This window comes from Vespa mandarinia, chromosome 1 (assembly GCF_050613455.1).
Source record: "Vespa mandarinia isolate Hongniang chromosome 1, ASM5061345v1, whole genome shotgun sequence".
Lineage (NCBI taxonomy): Eukaryota > Metazoa > Arthropoda > Insecta > Hymenoptera > Vespidae > Vespa > Vespa mandarinia.
Genome location: NC_140810.1, coordinates 10,499,370 through 10,525,422, shown reverse-complemented (window position 1 = coordinate 10,525,422; position 26,053 = coordinate 10,499,370). Strand labels below are relative to the sequence as shown.

The 26,053-nt window shown below is 34.3% G+C and overlaps 1 protein-coding gene and 1 long non-coding RNA gene across 10 annotated transcripts in view; both read right to left on the bottom strand.

Moving 5' to 3' along the window:
- The window catches only part of toc (toucan), a 41,004-nt gene that overhangs the window by 6,399 nt on the left and 8,552 nt on the right, over window positions 1–26,053 (bottom strand). For 6 of the 9 annotated variants that reach the window (XM_035875461.2, XM_035875463.2, XM_035875471.2 and 3 more), the window contains 7 exons: window positions 15,809–16,016; window positions 15,588–15,693; window positions 14,169–15,060; window positions 13,643–14,076; window positions 13,128–13,237; window positions 5,219–5,344; window positions 2,295–2,438 (listed from right to left, as the gene is read on the bottom strand). In XM_035875461.2, the coding sequence (XP_035731354.1) occupies window positions 2,295–2,438; window positions 5,219–5,344; window positions 13,128–13,237; window positions 13,643–14,076; window positions 14,169–15,060; window positions 15,588–15,693; window positions 15,809–16,016 (2,020 nt within the window). Of the gene's footprint in view, window positions 1–2,294; window positions 2,439–5,218; window positions 5,345–13,127; window positions 13,238–13,642; window positions 14,077–14,168; window positions 15,061–15,587; window positions 15,694–15,808; window positions 16,017–16,083; window positions 16,210–16,281; window positions 16,426–16,527; window positions 16,883–26,053 lie in introns of those variants that run through there. The other 3 variants (XM_035875467.2, XM_035875466.2, XM_035875465.2) reach the window with 3 other exon arrangements.
- Window positions 16,955–24,605, bottom strand: LOC146873305 (uncharacterized). Its single transcript, XR_014982538.1, has 3 exons — window positions 23,761–24,605; window positions 17,533–17,986; window positions 16,955–17,351 (listed from the first exon to the last, which is right to left on the bottom strand). It is a non-coding gene; the product is annotated as an uncharacterized LOC146873305 (long non-coding RNA).

The following is a 26,053-nucleotide window of genomic DNA, read 5'->3' as shown; positions in this document are numbered from 1 at the left end:
TAGTAGTAGGCTTTTGGTTACATCTGATCGATGAATCGCTTTCGATAGAAACCTCGAAGTTTCCTTTTTGCTAAAAGAATCTTTGGAGAACACTGAGAGTCGCGGTCTAAGAAGAGACAGGGATTCACAGTGGTAGAAGTTAATGTGTGATCCAGTGAAAGCAGAGGAACTTTCTTCTTCAACGTGAAGCCAACGGATTACACAGATAGATCATACGTTTTATATATACATATGTGTATGCGTATGTATATATATATATGTTTGCGTAAACCAGCGTGGAAACGCGCGTACGCAACGCGAAATGACCGTGGGACGTTTTTAGAAAACGCCCATTACTACACTTACTACTACTCTTATTACTACTGCTTTTATTACTACTACACTACTACTACTACACTTCTATTACTACTACACTACTACTACTACACTTCTATTACTACTACACTACTACTACTACACTTCTATTACTACTACTACTACTCTTATTACTACTGCTTTTACTACTACTACTACTACTCTTATTACTACTGCTTTTACTACTACTACTACTACTACTACTATTACTATTACTACTACTACTACTACTACTATTACTACTACTACTACTATTACTACCACCACTACTATTGTAGCTAATCGTAGCTAGCGGTCAATGAATTGGAAAGTCAACGTGAGCGCGTTTGTTTCGTGCCGCACGAGATAACGTTTAAAACGCTGTCCTCTTTCGGAAAAGGCCTTACACGAGTTACTTGTTCTCTTTCTCTCTCTCTCTGTCTCTTTCTCTCTCTCTCTTTCTCTCCCTCTCTCTCTCCCTCTCTACATTTCTTTCTTTTTCTTTCGTTCTACATATGGAAATTTACCAACGGCCAGATTTTGACCGGTCGTTAGACAACGAACTTTTACTGCTTTACACATGTGAGTATGAGGAATTTGTACTTCAGAACGTGTTTTCTGATTTTTCCTACGTGAAAGCTCCTTTCTAGTTTTCCGGGAAAAAGGATTTTCTTCTTTTAAAAAAGAAAGTGAAGATACTTGATTAATGTAACGTTGCGATCAGCAGAATAATAAAGGATATAATAGAATAGAAATTATGTGAACATAAAGATTTCAAAATGAAAATATGGGAAATATCTATTTATCCTGTTATTCGTATGTTTCTGTTAGAATGATGTAATATTCCGATGACTTGAATAATAAACTAATACAACAGAGTAGAAAATATATGAACATAAAAATTTAGAAATACATATCGTTAATATGAATTTTTTATATAAATAAATAAATAAATAAATAAATAAATAAATAAATAATTATATGTATATGCAAAGAGTATATTTATGAATTCTTGTAGATTTCTTTCGAGTAATCAAACTTCCATCGATATCTTTATAAATAAACTACGTGATATAGCAAGGTCAAAAAGGTATCAATCAGTAAACAAATCATGTCTTATCTCTTTCTATCGGCTTTCTACGAGCATCGAAATTAGCTTGAAAACGAGCCAACCGAAGTACGATGAGAGAAAACTAAAATAAATTACCGATACTATCAGCAATTCCAGAGGATTACGAATTTCACTCGTTGACAGACGATCATTAATATCGATATCTATTGAGCCTAATGTATTTGATCCCGATTTATGAACCAATGTCTCATCATTCCGTTCTATTTAAATCTCGAAGCTTGTTTCCGCTTCGATTTCGACTTCCGGGCGTCCTAAGGAAGATGCTCGAGTAAAAGTAATAAAAGATTTCACGAGTGAGTAAAGGAAAAAATATTAATCTGTTAACTGAAGAAGATGAATTAATTCGTAACGAAAATTTATATAATCATAAATATTTTAAAATGTATTTTTATGTATTATTAACATAATTGTTTTATATAACTAAATAGATATATGTTGCTGTATAGATGTATGAAAAATATTTATTTAATTTTTAATATATATTTAATTTTTAGATATATGAAAAATATTTATCGAAAAATATTTATCTCTTACTCAAAGGTTTTCACCGAATAATTGGACTTCCACTATTAATAGTAGTTCATAAACAAACCAAGTAATATAACAAAGTCGAAAAAATATATCTCTCATATTAAAAGAATAAATAAATCATATTTATTTTTTACTACTATTAAAAATCATAGTTTCCTTAATTAATTAATTTAATCCAATGCATCTCGTCTTCATTAATTTGATTTTGAATGAAAATAGATTTCATACATTGAGATTCGCTAGATCATAAATGTCCTCAGTTAAACAAATTAACTCTCTTAACTTGATTAATATATACCTTTTTCTGTTGGCCTCGTGGCACGTTGTTGTTGTTGTTGCTGCTGCTGCTGTTGCTGTCGTTGCTGTGACGGTTGCTTGGCAGGGACGTTGGCTGTTAATCTCCTGGTAATCGGTTGCTTGCGCGACACTGTCGGGCTCTTTTCTGCAACATAGAAGACTCGACGTTAACGAGAGTATGCCGAACCACCAACAGCTAACCGGTATTTGCTACAAGTCTTGTAACGATGATAGCTCCTCCGAGTACCGTAACAGCGTGAACCGTTTTATCGCCCGTATAAGATAAAAAGGTGCGGGTCTTTGACGCTACACTTTAAGTCGTCACGCCTTTACCCTTCCTACCTTTCTTCCATTATTTTTCTTTTCCACATAAGTACTTCCTTGTTTAGAAAATTATTTTAAAAGTTGACAGGAAAAGACTTTTTAAAAGAATTTTCGTACGGAATCATGAAACGAAAATGTAATGCGGCAATGAGAGTAGTTTGACAGGTTGATCGAGAACGGTACCATTAAACGCGAGCTTAATTGGATGTATAACCGATCGGACGTGTACAAATAATCGAGTCTCTTGATCTTCTTGGGAGTCGAACCGATCGATCAAGAAAATAAGAGAGAGAATTTGTTACTCTATGTAATTACGAGAGAATTCTACAATACTTGTTTCTTTCTTTTTTCCTTTTCTCTCTCTCTCTCTCTCTCTCTCTCTCTCTCTCCTCCCTCCCTTTGTCTCTCTCTCTCACTTTCTCATGATTTTCTTCGAACCTCGTCAGATTTTGTATTGTGTAACTATAAAACTAAACGAGAAAGTTCTATGATCATTACTTAAAATACGCTAAATTAAACGAACTAATTTAAAATTATTAAAAATTTTTAATTAAAGTTAAATTGTCGTATGAAAAGAAAGAAGAGAAATTTCCATATATCAGGCAAATTCGTAATTCCGAATATGACCGAAAATACCTTTGACCATGTTTCGAAACGTGCACACTTCGGGAATATAAACAACTGACTGAAACTACTTCGATCTTTCCCTCGAATGTTTATTTACAATCGATATAAGATTTATCTATTTAAGGACACAGTAATGTCATGAATTTTTTGTACTTAACCAATACTTTACTCAAAACTTTAATATTTTGCCATTCGATGAGCGTGATTTATAACACAGACATATAAATATTCAATGAATACGTTAATTACAAGACATATTATCATTTTTACTTGTATACTGGCTAAAGTTGACTAACATCGATTATTCCAACATAGTAACATTTTACCAATTGACAAATAAAATATGATTACATCATAGATATATAAATATTTAATGTGTATGTTTGTTACGAATAATACATGCTATCAATTTCATTTGTATGCTAGGTAGAATCAATGTACAAAAAAGAAAGGAAGAAAAATAAATAAAAGAAAAGAAACGAAGAAAAAAAGAAAAAAGAAGATGCATATACTATAATACGAAGAAACCAAGCTGCGTTGGTTCCGGTCGACTGTAAGCTGCAGTTCGTGCATCGAGCTCGACAATCTCGATCGCCCCGCGCGAACGTTGCCCACATTCGGACGGACTTTAATCATCACTAATGCTGATCACGTATCCCTGTCACACAAGTCAGCTCACAAATCACGTTCTCACTGCTGTGGAATATTTTGGTTGACTGTTACTCGTTCCCAAAGAAGCTTTCTCTCTCTGTCTTTCTTTTTCCTTCTCTCTATCTCTCTATCTCATAAAGTACAGAAAATTCTTCAATCGCAGAGACGCACACATTACATGTGTTCGCTCGTTCGCGGCTCTCGAAGAACTGTTTGCTGGTAGTTCGCGAGCGAGCAACATTGGGTTTACAAATGGAGGTAAGGAGAGACGGTTTGGCCTCGTCGAAACGTTGGTGAGGGCTCGTACCGTTAAAATTTTGACCTGTCTCTTGTTACAAAAGAATCTATAGTTCTTGTACTATTGTTGGATAGTTAAGAAAGAAGATATATCTGTCTTATACTTAAGAAGACTTTCCCTTTTCCCGACAAAATTACGGGAAAATTTATAGGATGACATATAGACTGTATTCTATTCAAAAATGGAAGATAAAGATTAGATATAATGTATGAATATTACCCAAATTTTAGAATAAAATTCAAATTTTTTGAAATATCTAAAATATTCCTAAATAATTTTTTAAATTCTTTTGTTATGTTAATATTGGCAACGATAAAATAAATACTGACAACGTATGATTCGAAATAGTTTTCATCCTCATTAAATAATACGTTTAAAATGTCCCATTTAAATATTCGTGCTACGGACTGTCACAAACGAATACTAACATGAATTTAATTATAAATTCAACGTTTATCGCGATTACATCTTCAACCGAAATGTTCCTTGATATAATTTTACAAGCTTCCTTTAAATATCTTCAGGCCATAACAGAATACTTTCCAAATTTCATATGAAAGTCCAATTATGAGAACTGTCATTAACATGCAATCGAAAGAACACCGTTAATGATGTCTACCATTTGTCTTACAAACGAACACGTACAAATGGTTGCATAAACTCAGGCGTGAGCTAAGTAAAGGGAAGCCGCTTTGATCGTGTTGGGTCTCCAACCGGAAGTACGCAGAGTTGCCCTCAGCCTTGTGTCTCTGCGCTTCATCGACAAACACGACGTATATAAACTCGTCGTAAATTTATCAGCTTGATTTATCAACCATCTCTCTCTCTCTTTCTCTTTCTCTCTTTCTTTCTCTTTCTCTTTCTCTCTCTCTCTCTCTCTCTTTCTCTCTCTCTCTCTCTCTCTTTCTCTCTCTCTCTTTCTCTCTCTCTCTCTCTCTCTCTCTCTCTCTCTCTCACTTTCTCTCTTTCATTCCCTTTTTCTCATACGCAGACGTCCCTTTTGTTCTCCTCTGCCTCACACTTACCAAGATTGATTGTCGCCACGGAAGAACAATTTTTCTTTTCTTGAAAACTATTGACGCGGCCCTGTTGACCACCACGACCGTTTGCCACAATTCTCCTTGGTGAACTTCCCGACGTCGGTGATCTCTCTGTAAAGGCAAACGTGAAATAAGATATCTCGCTTCGATCGCTCAACTTTGTAAATTGTAAGGGACGAGAAACGCATTAAACTGAAAAAGGTTAAATAATTTAACATTTTTAATATAGTTAAATTATATTAAACATTTAACAAATATTAAATAACTATAATTCGGATATTAACAATTTTGTGGCGAAAGAAAAATGAAATAAGACTTGCAAAATAAACATATGTGTAAATGTAACAATATTGAGAGTTGAGAAAAAAATAAAAAAATAAACAAAAAAAACAAGAAAAAGAGAAAAAATGAAATTGATGCGATCATCGAGGATTATATCATAATTTCCTTAATATTTCTCAAAAAAAGGAGGAAACTCGAAATTCGATATCTAATGATTGAACGATTGTGAAACTTATCGACCTGGAACATCCTATCGGTCCCCAATGATTAACACTTTTTCGCGCATCATCGGATCTTGTCCTCGACGAGCCGATACGACAAGCAGAGCGAAGTTTACATCGATCCGTATGTCGATTACGTTGCTAGCGAGAAAAGGAAAAGGTTTATAATATATGTATGTATACCAGCAACCAGTGGTCGGCGTACCTTCTAAACGAGTACATATAACGGGTCGTCGTTAGAGGTTCACATATTTTCGCGACACAAAACTTCTTATAGCAACTTACATTTCGTTTGCTTCTCTAATATATCACGAGCAAAGTTAACGTAATCGAAATATATCGAAATATAATAAACGATTCAACTAAATTACATCACGATGATGTATATATGTATATGTGTGAGTGTGAGTATGTATAATATTTATATATATATATATATATATATATATATATATATATAATATAAATATATTATATGCCGTGTGAAAGAAAATAAATATTTAAAAAAAATTGATTCTTCTCTCGTTTGTCCAAAGTTATTAGAAACTTGATATAAAGGCGAATCACTGCTATAAAAAAATGAAAGAGCTATGTCAGAGAAATAACGTATGTATGTAAATACATAAATAGATATGTTATATGACATGTGAAAAAAGTAAGAGGCTAGGGTTTTCTAAAAATTCTCCTCTCGTTTGTTCAAAGTCACTAGAAAGTTGATTTAAGAACGAACTATGACGATAGAAAAAGAGCTATGATAATGTATGTACATACATAGTTACATATATGTATAGATATATTAAGGACGTATTAGAAGTCTAGTGTTTTAGAAGTAGTTCATTGCTTTTTTATTTCTTTAAAGTCACTAGAAAGTCGATTAAAAAGCATACCATCACACAATAAAAAAAAAAGGAAAAAAAAAAAATAAAAAAAAAAGAAAGAAAAGAATAATACAGACGATGCGCGACCAGATTCACACTTGACGGAAAAAGAAAGAAAAAGTCATGCGAGCGTAGTTTCATTATGTCAGGCTAATAAAATTCTTTAGGAGGAGACGACTATGGCAGGAAGGCTGCTGTTGGGGAACGAATGAACGGGACACACTTGAGCGACGTTCTCACGACATTATTTTGCTACTGGTCTTATATATCGTACATCATGATCTTTCACCATTTTATGACTTGATCTCGTGGGATAACAATTGATCCTTGAAGACAATAATGCATATTTCAAATACTCTTGCTTGTTTTCTCTATACTTTTTTTTTCATTTCGACTTATTCTACTTTTTGCCTGCCATCGACATCAATGAATCAATCGAACGAAGATAAAAAGCGTGACGCCTAATTCACTTTCGTCGTTTTATAAGCAAAGTAATTCGTTGTATTATTCAAACGATTTTTTTTTTTCTAAGAAAAATCTCTATTAGAAATATATTATTATTATATTATATCTCGATATTATTATATTGTATAACGACTTATTTGATTTCTTGTCTATCATCAATAAAGATGAATCGATAGAACGAAGAAAAAACATGACGCCTAATTAAATTTTATTGTGTTGTAATGAAAGTAATTTGCTGCATCATTCGAACGATTTTTTTTTAATAAATCTCTATTAGAAATATATCTTATTATTTTTGAACGAAATCGAGCATATGTTAATTTGTGCTCTCTCTATGCTCCTTGCGCCATCTATTTTCCAATCATCCCGATTTAACTGAATCAAGAGGGAAGAGAATGGAAGAGAAACTCGGTTATTCAGTAGAAGTGGGATAACTTTGATTCTCCCTAAAATACTTTGATCTCTGGAGAAATCACTCGACCTATCATTCAATTCTATGAATATTCGTGCAATGTAGTTAAATCGTTATGGATATCGAAACTTTCTATGTTAAACGGAGCACGAAGGATCACGTGTGAGGATGTAAAAAGATCTCAAATTTTTGTTGAAAACAATAAACAAGTTTCTATCTATATCTTCCTGCCCTTCGAATCTCTAATATCTAATAGTTCTTTATTTGCAAGTTCGTAGATTATTTTAGCCACGTGAAATCATTCAACTCTAATAAAATTAAGCAACAGAAAAAAAGGAAAAGTAAATATTTTGCAAATTGCACATACAACGATTTTACAATCGTTTAATTAAAATAACATCATTATTTCGTTAACATTAAGAAAAATATACAAAACGTAATTCACATGATATTTAATTAAGAGATTATATGAATTACCAATTTAACCTACTTGCGAATTCTTTTAATCAGAGAAGTAGAAATTTAATTAAAAGATGAAAATTAGAGAAAGGTGAAGACCGTAAGCTTTTCTACCTCGCTTAAAGCTGCCTAATCTCATCTTCGTCGAATCCCTCACGAAATCCGTCCGAAGTGATGGTCTGCCCTTCGATCCTTGTTGTCCCATCTTGAAGGCACGCTTTTTCCCTTCACTGATACTCCATCGCAAGGAAAGCGATCTGCGATAGAAACTTTCACCTGATCCTCTCTCGAAGGTTGAATTCAAGGATCGCTTGGGTATCGATCGAACTTGGGATCGCGAATATTTCCGATCGAATGCATGATCTTGCCCGCATTTTTCTTTTATTTGTAGCTTTAAACGAAACAACAAGCAATCCTTTTCTTTTTATTTAATATTTCTGTTTTATCCGAATAGTATCCAATATATAAGTCGATTTTAATCCATTTTATTCGATTTATAACTTTAAATGAAATAACAAATAATTTTATTCTTCAATACTTTTGTTCTTTACGAAAAAAATAGTTTTCCAATTTGTAAATCGATTTCTATCCATATTATCGAAGAAAACGAATTTATTCTATCTCTTTTGATGTTTCAGACTTAAAGTTTTTTTCAACATTAAATAAAGAAAAAAAACGCAAAGTTATTAGCACGGATCGATATCACATATAAACAAGTACACAAGCACACAGGCACAGCAATGATTAGAGTAAACACATTCTGTTTTGCCAGATTTCTCAAGATAAATAACTCCAAAGCGTTCGTTCTTTCACTGAACGGATTCGTCGCGCGTCCACCCGTCGTCGTAGGTTTAACATCTGATTCTGTTGCGTAAGTAGGTAAGATCGGAGTGTTCCAACGATGATTGGTAGTGGTGGTGTCAGCGGTGGTGGCGCAGGACCGCTGCTCGTCGGCCTTGGAAACGCACGTGGTCGTCGGTTCTTTGCTACTCAGTGCACTTGCTCGTTCTGCCGGTTGATAGAATGAGAAAAGGAAAGAGAGAGAAAAAGAGAAAGAGAGAGAGAGAGAGAGAGAGAGAGAGAGAGAGAGAAAGAGAGTGGAGTGAGACAAGTGAGATGAGAACAAACGTGCTCCGTTGAAGGAACGTGCCGCACGTACGTAGAGTAAGTAAGAAGGTAGAAGACAAGGAAAGGCAATGCCGGAAATAAACCAAGAGTGCCGTTGACCCGCGAGTGCTCCTCTTTGAGTACGACTATTTGAAACGTACGAAAAGTCCTACGATTTCAAAGTTTCTTCTTCGATCGTTCGATATACCTCTCTTTTATTTTGTACTTGTCTCTAACTCGACAATAATCTTTACGGGATGAAATTTTGCCCCCAGGACAAAGTTCCTAAGGAAATCTATTCTTTAGATCTTAAACGAATCAATCTCAAAGAGCATGATGAAGATTTGATCTCTTCTATCTCTGCTAGTTTATATCTTTTTCCGTCTCTCTGTCTCTCTTATTGAAATCAATGATAATTCTTTCTTTTCTTTTCCACTCATCGTCACTCTTGTTATCGTCGTCGTTGAACCTTGAACTTTAGAACAAGCATTCCTCCTGAAGACTTTTCTTCGTGCGCTATTACAGGAAAGGAACTCTCTATAGTATGCATTTCACGTTCGGCTCGTCGAAGGTTCCGTTGGTTGCTTCTTGATGATGATAGTCAACTAATGTACTTGTTCATCTTCTTTGACCAATTTGATCTCACTTCTACGACGAAAGAAATTTCTAACGCAATAAATACATTTCTTCATTTAAGGAAAGGAATTACGAAGATCATTCAAACTTTCCATACGTAGAGTCGATCGTAGTTATTCCTTATCATCGCTTCATTTCATCAAATTTGGAAAAAATTTTAAGAATGTTTAGATGATTTCGTAATTTAAATGATTCGAGCAACATCAAGCTCGAATTCTGAACCACGTTTTCTTTCCAACACCGTGACGTTCTCGATGGCATTTTAAAAACGTAAAGGAGAACTGTTTGCCAAAGAAAACTCTCTTCTATTAACACCGAAAGTCCCTCGAGCGTGCCACGACTCTCTTCTTTCCTTTCTCGCAACGAAGAGCGCAGCCTCCAAATCGATTTCAGCGAATTTCTTGAGAACAGCGCCGACGATCACGTAGTCGTTGAAAGTCCAAATCAAAGCGAATCAGAATTTATTATATTCGAACGGGTAGTAAACGAATGTCGATGATATACCTCAATCGAAATAAAACGAGAAAAAAGATGACGAAGAAGAATAGGAACGAGGTCACGACGACGTGCTAACGAACAGTCTCTTTCGAACGCAGCCGCGACTTGATCTGAACCCTCTCAATTACCACCTTAAGAAAGACGAGAAAAAGAGAGAGAGAGAAAGAGAGAGAACGTTCTAATCTCGATTTTAACTACAACAACGACATGATATGACAAACACAAAAAAACACGGTTAAACAACACGTTCTTCTCCTTGCCGGTTGATATCTCTTTTCTTGTCTCAAACGTTTTAATCAAACTTCGAGCATCTTCGATATACCCGAATGAGAAAGATTAGAGAGAAAGAATCAGGAGGAAAGGGGGAGATGGAAGGTGAACGAAAAAAGAGGATAGGAGCTCCGGAAGTGTAAAAGAGAGAGAGAGAGGAGAGAGAGGAGGGAGAAAAAGAGACAGTAGAAGCACATATATGCAACGTCCGAGCGTGCACGATGCTCGCCGAGTACTGCCGACTGGATGCTGTCTCAGCCTCCTCCATACGGTGGAACGGCTTCGATGGAAAGCAAACTATCCAATGGCGCCGGAAGAGGGGCGCCCGTCTTTACCTTTCCTCCTTCAACACCCTCAGCACCAACCTTCGTGGCCGAGTTTCGCGAGAGACGCGCCACCAGTCATCGGGTCGATAGAAAACCACCCTCTAGTGCAAACGACGCACATGCTCGACGAGCAAAAATACAGATTCGCCCTCTCTTCTGACGTAAGTACGTACGTTCCTTATACTGGCCGCCGCCCTAAAGAAATCAGAGGTCAAGGGTCTAACCGTTTCGAACGTACGTATCTACGTTGATTTCGTATCGATGTCGGGGGAGAATTTTATCTTGGAAAGGGATCGTCTGGTAGACGATGGAAATTCTTTTTTTTTTCTTCGATTAACTTTTTCACGTACATATACATGTACATATATAAACTAGCGTCTGAGAACTCAGACGTTAATTTTTTTTTTGTACTTTTAGTACTTCCTTCATATATTTCTTTCATAAAAGAATAGAATCTAAATGTCTATTTTATTACTAAATCCTAACATTATTAAAAGTAATACATTATAAATAATAATCTTTTTGTATATAAGAATAAAACTTGTTAAAGTTATATATGTGAGAAGATTTAGTTAGATTAACGGCAAGTAATAAAAACGAATGAAATTCTTAGATCGGAGGAGGACGAAGTTCAAGGACACGACGTATGAATAAAAAGTTAAGATAATAGAAATAGTTAGTTAATATTATGAAATTTTTTAGTCGTTCCTAAAGAACAATTGCTCTTAATGGAAAATAGTGTTTAAGGAATAAAATAGCAAGAATTAGTATTGTTGGCATCGAACAAACTGGAAAGGGTAAGGTTTAATCTCCTCTTTTATTCCCTCGTTTTACCTACGTCATTCCACGCCCTTTTTCTTTCATGGTTTCAACCGCAATGCGGCATCGATGGACCATACGCCGAAATTATCGTCATAAACAGACATGGCCGTCGGCAACGATGAGTACGCGTATCGATGCCTTTATCGTTCTTTGTCGTGAAAACGTACGCGATGAGGGAACAATATGTGACATGCGCAAAAGGCTCCCTCGAATTATGACTCTTTCGTATCGACGACATAATCGAGCCTTTGTTACTAACTTGATTTTGGACACTCTATGAGTGTCCAAAAATGTTAATATTTATATTCAATAATTTTTAAATGATCTTCCAAATATATTTATAATATATTTCTCAGTATGTTAATTTCAAATGAATTTTAAAACCGTAAAACTAGCAACACACATGAATACTTTTAAGAAAATAAATTTCCATTAATAAGTTAATAACTGACATTAGAGACGGTAATAAAAGATAGTCACGGATAACAACGGGAACGGTAAACATATTAACGATATTAGTTCTTTGCTATTTAGAGCGTATATATAAATGGTACAATGTTATTACAGTCGGTACAGATAATAAAAATTTATGACGTTAGATTATATAATTGTGTATATCAAAACGCGTTATTACGTTTATTCATTTCGAAAAATGACATAAGAATAAATAAAATACAATTTCAATCACTTAGATCTCGATATTAGAAACAGTAGATGATTGTAAAATTACTTTTCATTGTATTTTATTCAACCAGCAGACGTTCGTTCTTCAAGCCTTTCTATCTCGTGTTTCATAGCCCGGTTTTCATTCTCCACTATGTGGATGCCTGCGATAGGAACACATAAGCTAACAACCGGCCGACATAACTCTCGTCGCTTCTCTTCGATCCTTCCAAGAACGCGTAAACGTACGTCACGGATGTAGCACGTTTTACGAGCGGCACGAAATAGCCTCTCGCGTCTTTACACAGTATCTTCGATCATTAATATGTTGCGATGGAATTATTAGTTCATAATAATGGACGGTAATGATAAACGGTAATTACAATGCTATAAAAATCTTTTAATTTGTTGGATTACTTTCGATGAATCCAAATTGTAATTTTACTGTCTTTTGCAATGCTACATGGAAGTAAGAAGAAACGTTGTTTTGATTTAAAACGACTTCCACTCATCATATCAACAACACATTAAATCTTTTCGGAATGTTGCATTACGATTATCATCATAGTATCGTTCATATATGTCTAACGCGATTTAAATATCGCAACTGAAATATCCTCTTAGTACGAATTCCAGGAACTCATCAGAGAGATTTTCCTCTGCACGTCTAAGTTTTCCATTACGAGCGAAACGGCGCCGCGCCATAAGTTTATTCCCGTAAATAGGATTTGCTAGGTATGAAAGAGTCGTTGTAGTAGGAAAACCAGCATTGCCGGTGACGAAAAAAAGCAAGGGAAGAAAAAAGAGCGATGAATTCAATTTGAGAGTAAAGCAAATGAAAGTTAATTTACTTACTACGAGCTTCTTTACTGGGAGCACTGCTGAGATCACTCATGGAACTACGAACCGAGCTTCTAGCTGTCTCTTGTATAGGTGACTTTACTGTTTGTCTTCCACGCGTTCTTCTATAAATTAGATTAGAATTACTCAGTATTAAAATCATTTTCACATTCACTTTTATATAAAAGCGTTTTTATTAATATATTTACCGCCAAGCGTATTTTGATAAATGTTTTACCAACGTCATTTAGATTATATTATATTAAAAAGAATAATAGAACACTGAATTAAATTATAATATCAAATTCCACAAAAATATGATACGTAACATATTTATTTGCTTGTCCTCCACCTAACTGTATCGGCGTAAACGAAAAAAAAATCGTATAAAGAAAAGCTAAATGACGATCATCAGTAATCAACATGACGGTGAGTGTATAAAGGTACAATAATATCGAAATATAAATTGAGTTGAAGTAGAATATCAATTATGTGTTATATTAAATATATTAATAAAAATCCTTTTGTACCTTTTATTATCCTTGCTATTGTTATTATCCACATCAGCAACTTTTTGTAACGCTGTTTCAGGAGACGTTGATTGTGTTAAACCTTGTAACACCCTGGATTTAACTTCCTTTCTTAAGGATCTCGTTCTTTGTTCATTTTTACCAGCCTCAATCTTACTCATCACCGCATCCCATCGACTTCCTTTCCTTTGAGATCGCTGAGACCGTCTAGCTTCTTTCTCCGCCTCATCTTTTGGGCCGGATTCGATCATCGCTTTAATTTTCGAAACGACATTTCTCTTGGGCATCTTGTATTTTTTCAAAGAATTCGATTCTGTTTTATTCGAAGATTTTATTCTAGGTATATCATTTGCTCTATTAACTTCGATCACCGTAATTTCAGCAGTTTGTAATACAGTTTCCGCTTCGTTTGATACATCTAAAGTGGTCAAAACCTAAAAGAAATAGATTTTGAAAGTCATTAACTTTGCAAATACGTATCTACGTGTTATATTGAACTTAATGACTTAGACGGAAAAAGGCTTACCCGTGGACTCATTTGTACGAAATCTAAAAACACATGAGTAGCCTCTGGTTTAACGGGAGACGGTTGACTTCTCTGTGAAACTTCGGTATCAACAGTATCCGGTGTATGATCCTCGTTTTCATCTAACGCCTCTCCAGGAACGTGACGTTCGTCCTGTTTTTTATCAAGATCCGAATAAATACCACTGGAGTCCATTTCTTCGCCAGTGAAACTGGGACATCGTCGTCCTCCAGGAGCACAAAACAGAGTCCCATCAATCACTTGTGCTTTTCTATCACCACGTACAATTTCCTCATGAGCATCGGCATCACTTTCGGTAAAGAAATCCGAATCAGTCATAGGATCTTGTCTACAAGGAGCTGGTAAATTTGGTGGTGGAGCAACGGAGGGTGGATCGGCCCCACGACTAGCTGGCCTTGAATTTTCACCGTCGCCCTGGTAGCCAGCTTCTAAACTGGTGATGCTAGTCACCGACGTAACAAAGCTTACCGGGACTACAGATCCTCTTGCAGGTTCAGCAGGTTTTGGATCCAGTGGAAGTTCTTCTGGTGAAGGTGTACGCTCGCTCGAACCTTCTTCTGTCGGTTCAGCATCAACCGATGGTCTTGAGGCTGAAGCTCGAGTCAAAGCTACTCTTGAACCTCCGGAACCAGTAAGATTCTCGCAGGATGGTGTCCTGGAGCATTCTAGCGCAACCGTAAAGTCGGTCATCTGGTCAGGCGTCAATATACCAAGACTCTCGTCGTGTTCAAAAGAGTTTTGCTTGTTTAGCATCAAATAGTGCGATGGTGTACCGGATGTGTTGTCATTATAGGAACTCAAGTTGACATCTCTGAGACAGCTGTCGCCGACGTCCTCGATCCTGTTCAACGTGCCAGTGGTTTCGAGCAAGCTGAATCAGAGTAAAAACGTGATGTATTTGAAAGGTGATTATGAAACTAGTAAGAGCCTACGATTTTGTTCATTTGTGAAATGATTTGCTTCGTTTTCGTTTATTTTTCATGTTCCCGTTCGTTCAACGGTAATAACAGGCGTTAATCAAGGAGCGAGACGAATGATAAACGAACAAGAAAAGTATTCAAAGTCTAATTTTAGAAATGAAAATGCACATTTATCGTAGGTATTTAAAGTAGCTACATAGTAATTTAAGAGAGACAACTCTCATAAAACATGTTAATTCAACGTGGATTATTTAAGAAACGGTGTTTATGAAATTGTCTTCGAATTAAAAAAAAAGAAACCTACAATAAGATAATTTCCATACGTCATCACTTTAAAAATCCTTCTTAGAAAGAGATTACACAAAATCCTGATATAAATAATATCCTCGAAACAATTTTAAGAGAACCTAGCTTTTCTTCTACGTCAATGAACACGATAAGTCTATCGAGGAAACCAACTGATGACCTTGCTTCGTACCTAAAGAAGTTGCTCTTTTCTTCGCTCAAATAGACCAACTGTTGCACATCATTTTCTTCGATGTCCCACACAGGAGATATCGCGAAAATTGTGTTCCCTGTATTCCCTAAAACGAAAAAAAAAACGAAATTTACAAAACGATTCGTTTCAGCTTGGAAAAAAAGAAAAAGAACACGTATTCGTCTTATCGGTAAAAAAGTTACATAACTTCAAGCGATTACCTGTAGACAAAGGAGTCGAAGTAGCCCGTGTAGAACACTTTGGGATAGGTGTTGAAATATCGTCTTCCGCGTTCACCGATTGCAAACAACTAAGGACAAGCGATCGACGACGACCAGTACCGATTTTTGTTCCTCCTAAAACTCTTCCTTTGGGAAAAAACGATGGTCGAGCCGCTCGTGGCAACGGTATGCGGCTTTCTCCTACGTTCTGTAACCAGATAAAGATTTATGTTAGTAATAGATATGCAATTTAACGAGTTTTTGCTAACCATAACCTTATCACGCATAATTACTTCGCCGATATTCTTTATCGAAAAGAGCCAGTCATTTATAAAACTGACCTTCTGCAGATAAACAACATTTGTCATGGATTAATGATCGTATCGTTCTTCTTTTGTAACCTACAATTAAATAGCAGCTATCTTGTATCAATATGATACTATAATAGAAAGTTTATTATCAAATTTATGTACTTTATTTCTCTTAAATATATAGCAGTTTTAATTGCCGTGGTTGTTAATACGTCAGACTTTTATTTGGATATTTGATTTATTTACTGGAATGAATGAATTAGAACTTTTTCATGAGAATATGTGTGTTATGTGTGTGTAAGTTATCTGAAAATAATAACATTATTAGTTAAGTGAAATAACAGAGCCAACCTATTTTCAAAATGATATAAAACAAATAGCGTTATTGAAACAGCGGCCATGGAATACCTGTTTTTCATCAAATAATATTGTATATATAATATCCCAAAGGTAAATAACCTTCAAAACCCTAAAAAATTCTAAAATTTTGTCGTGTTTTTCAAGGGCAATTGTAACAGTTTGACCCGAAGATCATCAGCATGCCGAGTCCGTTGCCCTTGGCCCATCTCCAAATAAAACCCTCGGTGCTGAGGTGAATCAGAAGTGTCTCCAACACTTGGTTAATTTAATTTTAGTTCTCGTCAAAGATGTTTCCCACTCCACCTTCTCGAAGCATTACTTTTGTCTCTGTACTATTTCGTTCCCTCTTCCCCAACTTGCTCTCTTTCTTTCTTTCTTTCGTTCTTTCTTTCTTTCTTTCTTTCCTTCTTTCTTTCTTTCCTGCGTAAGAACAAGCGTAACTTGTTTCTTCCTCATCCTCTAGCTCCACCTTCACATATAAAACATGCATAATTGATGTTATCGAAACGAAGAGATATTCCAAAGATATTCCAAACAATTTATCAAGTACTAAGTACGTAACATAATCTATAAATTTCACAATTTCCTCGAACTAACAACGAAATATTCCCAACAGTTCCAACATTTATGATCAACTTAATCGTCAGCATGAATCAAAAAATTTGCTTGGATCAAACTGATGTTGGCCATTTAATTCAACTTGTTGTAATTATCATCTAGAGAGAGAGAGAGAGAGAGAGAGAGAAAGGCAAAGAGAAAGAGACTTATGATCCAGTCGTTTACGATCGACTTAAATAGATAACGTGATTAATCGAGATAGTACCCGAGGATAAATCGTTCGCATCGCGACTTATTCGATCGTAGCGTAGCATCTTCGTAATGCAACCGGATACACAAGAAGAAGAACATAGATAAATAGAGAGAAAGAGAGAGAGAGAGAGACAGAGAGAGAGAGAGAGAGAGAGAGAGAGAGAAAGATAAAGAGAGATATAGGATTAGAATAGGAAGATAGAAAGAGAAGATATGTTAGAGCAGTACTAATAATAGTGTTACCGATGCTCTGCCTGAAGCGAAGAGAACCGGGTAGATACGAAGAGTTGGAGGAGAGTGCGTTCACCGACGACGACCCTGTTGGACGGCGCTAGAGCTGAGAACTGGGTTAGCTAACACAGCTATGCCTCGGTTCGAAACCCCCTTAGCACGCGAATCTCACCCACTCTTGTAATATTATATCTACATGTTTCTCTTTGCTTAAACATGTATTTGCGATGCCAACGTTTTTTCAATAACGGTATCTAATCTTTTCTAACACATCCGCCATTTTGGTACCATCTTTTCCTCATTTTATACAATACGAACAAAAACGACGATGTGAAAAGTACTTTTAAACTTCTCATAAATATAGAATGTACTCATTGTGAATATTCATAACAGAGTCGAACTCAATAATGACAGGGTTCTATTGAATCTTTTCTTGTAAATGCTTCCAACAATTTGAGGTCGTTCGCTGTAAACATACAATGTGTTATGTAATTTTTATTTTCATCACATCAATAACATAATTTATGTTATTTAGGAAACCTGTTCGGCTTTGAGTGTACCATTTTTATAACTCTCATATGTTTAATCGACCTAAATTCGTTAGATTGCCCTTGAACAAAGTAAAGATCATCATACATATTTAAGAAATTTAGTATTGTTAAAGTACAAAATTGTCCATTATTATTTAAATGCATGTGTAACATCGTAAAAAAGATATTCTCAACGATGATCGTCGTATTCCTTGGTAGTTCTCGTCGATGCGTTTACCACCACACCGTGGAGTAACTCGAGTTACATCGTTTTTCTTCTTGCTCACGTACTTGCTAGCACGAGTTATGCCGAGCCATTAAATATACCGTGTGACGTATCTAGCCACAGTTCTGCGTATGACCTTGAGAACTTTCCCATCGCGTTAATAGTACGATTCCTCTATGAATTTTTATTATTCTTCTAAATGTCGATCGCGCGCCTAAACAGTTTTTTTTTCGACGACGATATCAATCGATCGGTCTATTCAAAATGTCATGGTCACAAAGATTCTGATTGTATAGGTGTATACATTTTTTTTAATTGATTTTATATCTCTTCTTCTTCATCGTTGTCGTCATTCTCGTCTTCGTCTTTGTCGTCGTCTAAAGGAAGGAAAACGTGAGCGGAATAAAGAGGCATTGCGAGCAAAGGCCAGGCCAGGCGTGTAAGTTTATTTCATTAGACCTCAATTCGTACCAATTCGAACCGCCCACCTAGTCGCTGTATCTTCTTCGTAAGAGACAATAAAACTGCGATGTTACCCCTTTGCATTACTTCTTCTTTGTCGGTCTACATCTGAATAATTTCTTCTTAATATGAGCTCTTTTCTTTTCTTATCAACTGAACTAGTTATCAATTGAATTCTATGGATAACGTATGTTCATATTCGCAATAAATAATATGTTCATCAATCCCTTTCCTCTTTATCTCCCCAACAGCATTATTATAAATACATATTATTACATCAATAAATTTAATTACATTGATTGCAATCCCTTATTAATTAAAACTTATGCATATGATCTTCTTGAAAGTTAGTTTAAGTGAAATTTTTGTATTGATAGTTTTTGCAAGAAAAAATTAAATTGTATTATTACCCGTATATAAAATAAGTAATTATTTTATTCCAAGAATTAACCAGCAGCTTCTTTATTATTCTTGATAGATCACTTTTTCAAACGATGAATTAATAAATAATGATTTAATGTATCGACTGACCGCATTAGAGATCGATCTTCGATCTTATTATATGTTATATGTTATATACTTAGTTTCACGATATAACGGAATCTCGGATCGATCAATGAATTCAAAGAGAAAGAAAACATCGTGAATATTCCAATCGCTTCTGTGTTAAACTCCTGATTCTCGATAACACAGTCTTGCTTGTGGCATGGTAAAAAAAATCGTATACATCGTCACCTTGGTTGACCTTACATCGACTTACGCGAGGCATCGTGATCGAATCGCGATATTCATAGTTGAGGTTGACTTATCCTCTTCAACTCTACTAAACGCAAGAAAGTTGATAGAAGTTTTAATTAAAAACCTTGACTAAAGTACGAAATACCTGACTCGTTGGTAAATAAGAAGAAAAAAACTTGTTTGAATGATGAAGGTATTGCAGAGGAAGGCAAAATGAATCGAGTATCGTTTAGTTTTCCTTGAGTATTTACATTGCCTCGTAAATATTTGAAAACATTTCGAAGGACAAAAAAATGATAACACAAATATATCGTCGTCGAAGAAAAACAATTCCGTTAATATTATTTTAAATATTTCTACTGAGTTCGAATTTTTTTTCGTTGCATATGATATATTTTATAATTGTAAATACTGACACTTTAAAATAAAATAATTCGATTAGGATTACTCGTGAATTCTCGTTACGAATAATCTCATTTTTTATATAAATTTAAAATCAATTTATTTAGCTATATAAATGATAAAATTAATAGACATGTATATACAAATTTAAATTTTAATATGAAACCTGAAGATCCAAAATGGGTTTTTGAATATCTCAAGAAGTTTCAAAGATAATTCTGTTAAATTTCAATTATAATAAACTTTGATTTTGTTATATGTAAGTACTTTGATTAATTGTTTGATAATATTTCGCTATGTCAAAAATATACGGAACTTCTAATGATCGTGGGTAAAAACAAATGAACTTTAAATTGTTTAAACGATAAAGTAAAAATTACACGAGAAACGCAAAAATAATCGAATATCTTTTAGTTTTGCATCGTAAACATTTAAGAACCTTTCGAAAATAAAAATAACGCAGGTATATTATTATCGAAGAAGAACAATTCCGCTACAATTTTTTTATAAGTCCCTGCTGATTTCGAATTCTTTCCATTGCATATGTTATATTTTATAATTGTAAATACTGACACTGTAAAATAAAATAATTCGATTAGAATCACTCGTGAATTCTCGTTACCAGTAATCTTATTTTTTATATAAATTTAAAATCAATTTATTTAGCCATATAAATGATATAATATTATATTATATGATATAAAATTAATAGACATGTACATACACATTTAAATTTTAATATGAAACCTGAAGATACAAAATTGGTTTCTGAATATCTCAAAAAGTTTCAAAGATAATTCTGTTAAATTTCAATTATAATAAACTTTGATTGTTATATGTAAGTACTTTGATTGATTGTTCGATAATATTTGTTAAACTTTTCGAAAACATATGAAGCTTTCCGTGATTGTATCTAAAATCAAATAAACTTTAAATTGTTTAACCGATGAATTAAGTTCACGAGGAAGGCAAAAATAATCGAATATCTTTTTTGCATCATAAATGTTTGAAAACATTTCAAAAGGAAAAAAATTATGAGAACATAGATATATGATCGATTCGACTTGCTTTTTATTTACAAGAGTAGAGATGCTTTTTCGAAAAGATACGTAATAAGAACAAGAGATTTGGACTCGTATTCCTACTCAGATGGAAAGCGTAAACCGAAATCTATTATCGTGTTTCGCAGGAGTCGTGCCTAGATCGACGAGAAAGCGCGAAATTTTAGGTCGTCCGGAGTAGCAGCTTCAGAGAGATAGCACGTTGTATGTATTTATGTATGTGTGTCGACGCTGCGAAAAAGAGAGAAACAAGAAAGAGATCGAGGGAAAAGACAGAGACGGAAAGACAAAGATATATATATATATATATATATATAGAAAGAGAGAGAGAAAGAGAGAGAGAGAGAGAGAGAGAGAGAGAAAGAGAAAGAGAGAGAGAGAAAGAGAGAGAGAGGAAGAGAGAGAAAACCGTGTCTTTCTCGATCCAACGCACGTAACACATGCTTTATGATCGTCACAAGTCGCATAACTTTGACTTGTCGTAATTTCAATGGAATTGATTACCGCACCTGTATTACTGCATACATACACATGGAGTGTCATCTCGTAGAGCATAAATTATATCAATTCGATTAAATTAATTCTCTATAATCTAATTTTATATATATATATATATACATAAAATATATAAAAAAAAAAAAATATATATATATACACACACACACACACAACTATACTATATTAAGTATAACTTATAGATTTAACAAATATTAACTGATAATTAATTTTATAATGAAAAAATTAAATAAGACGTACGAATATGCGATTTTGAAATTACATGACGTTATAGATAGTGAGTTAAAGAAAGAAAGAAAAAAGCGTAAGAAAGTAACAAAGTATGACAAAATATCTCTTTATATATTTCTTTTTTTCTTTTTATGCACTTTACCGTACTATTCTTTCTTTTCGATCATCGACTTTTAGCGATCAATAGATCGCCAAGCTTGAAGGCATATCCTGTTTTAGAGTAAGTTGTGAAAGCCATTAATTATGCAACATTTTTCAGGGAAGAATAAAAAATGCACGAGTTCGAGTATTAAATTGTACATTCTATTTATGGACTTTCGTTTAACCGTTAAATGTCTATTAGACCTTTTTGTTATCTTTTCTTTTTTGTTTTCTTGATAACCCTTATTTTCAAACGGTTTTCATACTACAAGTGCATTGTCATCGTAGAGTGCGTGCATCGGTCAGAGAAGCGATGTTGTAATTGCATTCATGTGTTAATAACGTTATATAAACTCAACACTCGCGACGAAATGGCCTGAAAAGTTTCTATTCTTTAGAGTATCAGTAAAGAATCATAAGTGTCACATTTGTCGAACGAACGGAAACAACGCAAAATGAATATTTCATCGATGATACACAGTTATTATTACTAAAAACATGTCGCCTCGAAAGCTATGAGAAAAAAATGACACGATCAACGAGAATTCTATCGAGAGATACTTGAAACGTTCATAAGAAGAAAACGTTACGATTTCTAAAACCGAAGCGAAACGAAACTTAAAGTAAAGTCGTTCCGTGAACTCGATGATCGATGCGTTTCTTTACGCACGAAGTAGCATAAATTGAAAAAGAAATTAGAAAACTGAATTAGAAATGTGTACGCACGTCTTGTTTCTTGAACGCACTTATTTAACTTATTTCTTGATCAAAAATGCATGAAAAATAAGAGAGGTAAGTAAATACCAATGAGAAATCTCTCAGTCATGCTTCGTATCACGTGACATTGACACGTGCTGCATTACTCCTCTTTCTCAGATAATACGTATCGAGATTAGATGTAACATTCTAGGATGTTGTATGGAATTATCTAAAAATTATTCTATTAATAGAAAAACGTTTAAACTTAGGTTACAATTATCTCCACAAAGCGGTATTTACGTCTTTTCATCGTTGTTCAACTTGCTAATTATTTTTATATACCAACAATCTATTCTTTCCGTAACAATAATTCTCATTTCTTCGATAAAAACTTCGATAAAAACCACGATCACATACTTACCGCATTGGCGTGTAATATTTATCGATTAAAAATATCACGCGAATATCATGATCGCATTATGAACAGGAATCGGTAAAAATCCAAAATTTTATCTTCTTTTATCTATCCATAAGAATAACAGAAATAGATAAAAACTTTTGTCGTACTCGTGTTCAATGAAAATAACTATTTAATTAGACGTCAGCACCATGATGATTTATCGATACTTCGATATAAAATAATCAATTAATTTCGCAACCGAGAGACGATTCGTTAACGACGCAATCACTTGCGTAACGAACATAATCGATAAGCAAAACATCCGAGGACAAATATATTACGATGAATTCGATGAGGAAACAACACTTACAATTTTCATTATTTAAATCAAATGTATAACGTGCAACGAATTAAGACTAACCGATTTAAAATAAAAAATTTTCTTTTCACTTAAAAGAAAAAACTAAAAACGAAGAACACTTTCTTAAAGATGTACTTGACGGACTCCAAAAAGATTTCACACTGTGAACATTAACCAACTGGAGAGATCAAAGACAATTGACAGAAAAAGACTGTCTTATTTCTCCTCACTTTCCATCTTTTTGAGGTCGTACCATAAAATTCACATTGCCTCTTCTATTCGCTCGTAGACAAAGGATAAACCCTCACGCTTTCTCTTCGAACTACGAAAATTCCATTGGAAACGCGGGTCATCCGTTAGCTACGATAGCTACCTTTGTAGTCCGGATTTCCTTCAGGCGAATAACGTCCTTGATAGACTTAGTAGTAATAGCGGTAGAGTAGGAAGGAAACATAAATCAAGACAGGACCTACCCCATCGTATCGTTCTGCACGGTCGATTCATTCGAGCCAAACGAAGAATATTTGCACTTATTGTCTTATTTAGCCTTCTTTTATAAAACCTTCCTTCTTCAGTATCGTCTTCAAATTTGGAACTTTTAATGACAATGAGATATTGAGAAAGAGAGAAAGAAAGAGAAAGAAATAGAGAGAGAAAGAGAGAGAGAGAGAGAGAGAGAGAAAAAAAGATAGAGAGACGAATCGATAAGAGAGCAATCGCGAGCAAAGCTCGCACGACAATGAAACGGATTCGCTCGGTGATCTCTAGCTTCTCCACCTATGCCACCACTATGTCCACCCGTCCACTACAATACTTTACTATACTTTCCTATACATATACACATAAAACACGTATCTACGCACACGGAAACGTTGGTAAGTAACAATACCAAGCAAGAATAACGAGATTCGCATACGCGCATATTCTCTATCTTTTTTCATCTCCAGTCCATCCTAACACTACTCTCCTCGACGGCACCAACGTTATTACTATTCTCCTGAAACGCGCCGTTTCTGCATTCACCGGCCCGTGAATCCGTATGCCAGTCGACGCATATGTTGTATGTATTATGTATGTATGTGTGTATGTATGTGTGTATGTATGTGTATGTATGATGTATGTATGTATATATGTATATATGTATGTATGTACAGATGGATGGATGGATGGATGGATGGATGGATGGATGGATGGATAGAATGGATGGATGTATGTCATGTAGAACACACTACAAAACCGAGACTCCGCTACGCTAAGCGTCATCGTTCGCGTGAGGAAAGTTCTCTCTCTCTTTCTCTCTTTCTCTCTCTCTCTCTCTCTCTCTTTCCCTCTCTTTCTTTCTTTCTTTCTGTTTGCCTTTGAGATAGGCTACGGCCATGAAAACATCTCTCTTCCTCTCTTTAATCTTCAAACGATAGCATTTGCGTCTTCGAAACGGTTTTTCTGGTTTTCGAAATAATTGTTATAAAAGAAAGGATCAATTTTATAATACATACTCTTCGTCAAAGTGCATGTATAGAAATGCATCGATTTTCGCCGTACGATATATCTCTCCTATTCTAGTATGTGAGACAGAATGTGAATCGTAATATGTTTCCGCAAGGACGACAAGGTGCATTGTCCATTATCGATCGTGTCAGGGCTCAGAGATATTCTCGAGGTGAGCGATGAAAGCAACCGCCAATGTCAAAATATGGTAAAATGATATATCATGATACATCGAATAGAAAATTTTATTATTTCATATGTTACGTACTTATGATAATACATATGCATAAAATGCTTTAAAATGTAAGAAATAAAATTTTAATTAAAAAGAAAATGAGTTTCTTTTTGTTATTTCAATTTCGAAATACTGTTCTTTATCATGTATATAATAAACTATAAAATGTAATAATTTTTTAATAAAAAAGGAATGAAAATTTTTTGTTGTCGTTATTTTTATTTCAAAATAATCTTTTTTTCAAAATAAATCTCGTTAACAATTAATATTATTAACAAAGAATAAATCACAAAATGTAAAATATAAAAAATCGAATTTGAATAAAATAATAAAGAATCTTTTGCTATAAAATAATAAAGAATCTTGTTATTTTTATTTGCTAAAATACAATTCTCTATCCAATAATCATCATCGATTGCAACATTATAATATTGCAACATTATTATAAAATTTTAATTAAAAAAAAAATGAGTTTCTTTTTGTTATTTCAATTTCGAAATACTGTTCTTTATCATGTATATAATAAACTATAAAATGTAATAATTTTTTAATAAAAAAGGAATGAAAATTTTTTGTTGTCGTTATTTTTATTTCAAAATAATCTTTTTTATCGTTAACAATTAATATTATTAACAAAGAATAAATCACAAAATATAAAATATAAAAAATCGAGTTTGAATAAAATAATAAAGAATCTTGTTATTTTTATTTGCTAAAATACAATTCTCTATCCAATAATCATCATCGATTGCAACATTATAATTTTGCTCGAAAAAATGTTGAAGCGAGTAAATACTTCTGTTGAATTTCGAGTCTCCCGAGAAACAGATTGCGACCTAATAATAATCCACATATTACCCAAACTAATTCCTCTCATCCTGATTATTCGAATTCTCCTAATTGGTCAGCTAGTTGGGTAGCATGATTGAATGCGGACGAGCTCGTACAGTGCGCTTAGAGAATATAATCGATCACTAAATAGGAACAGCGGCTCTAGACATAATGCGAACAAGAGCGATTCAATTACCTACCAACTAATGCAC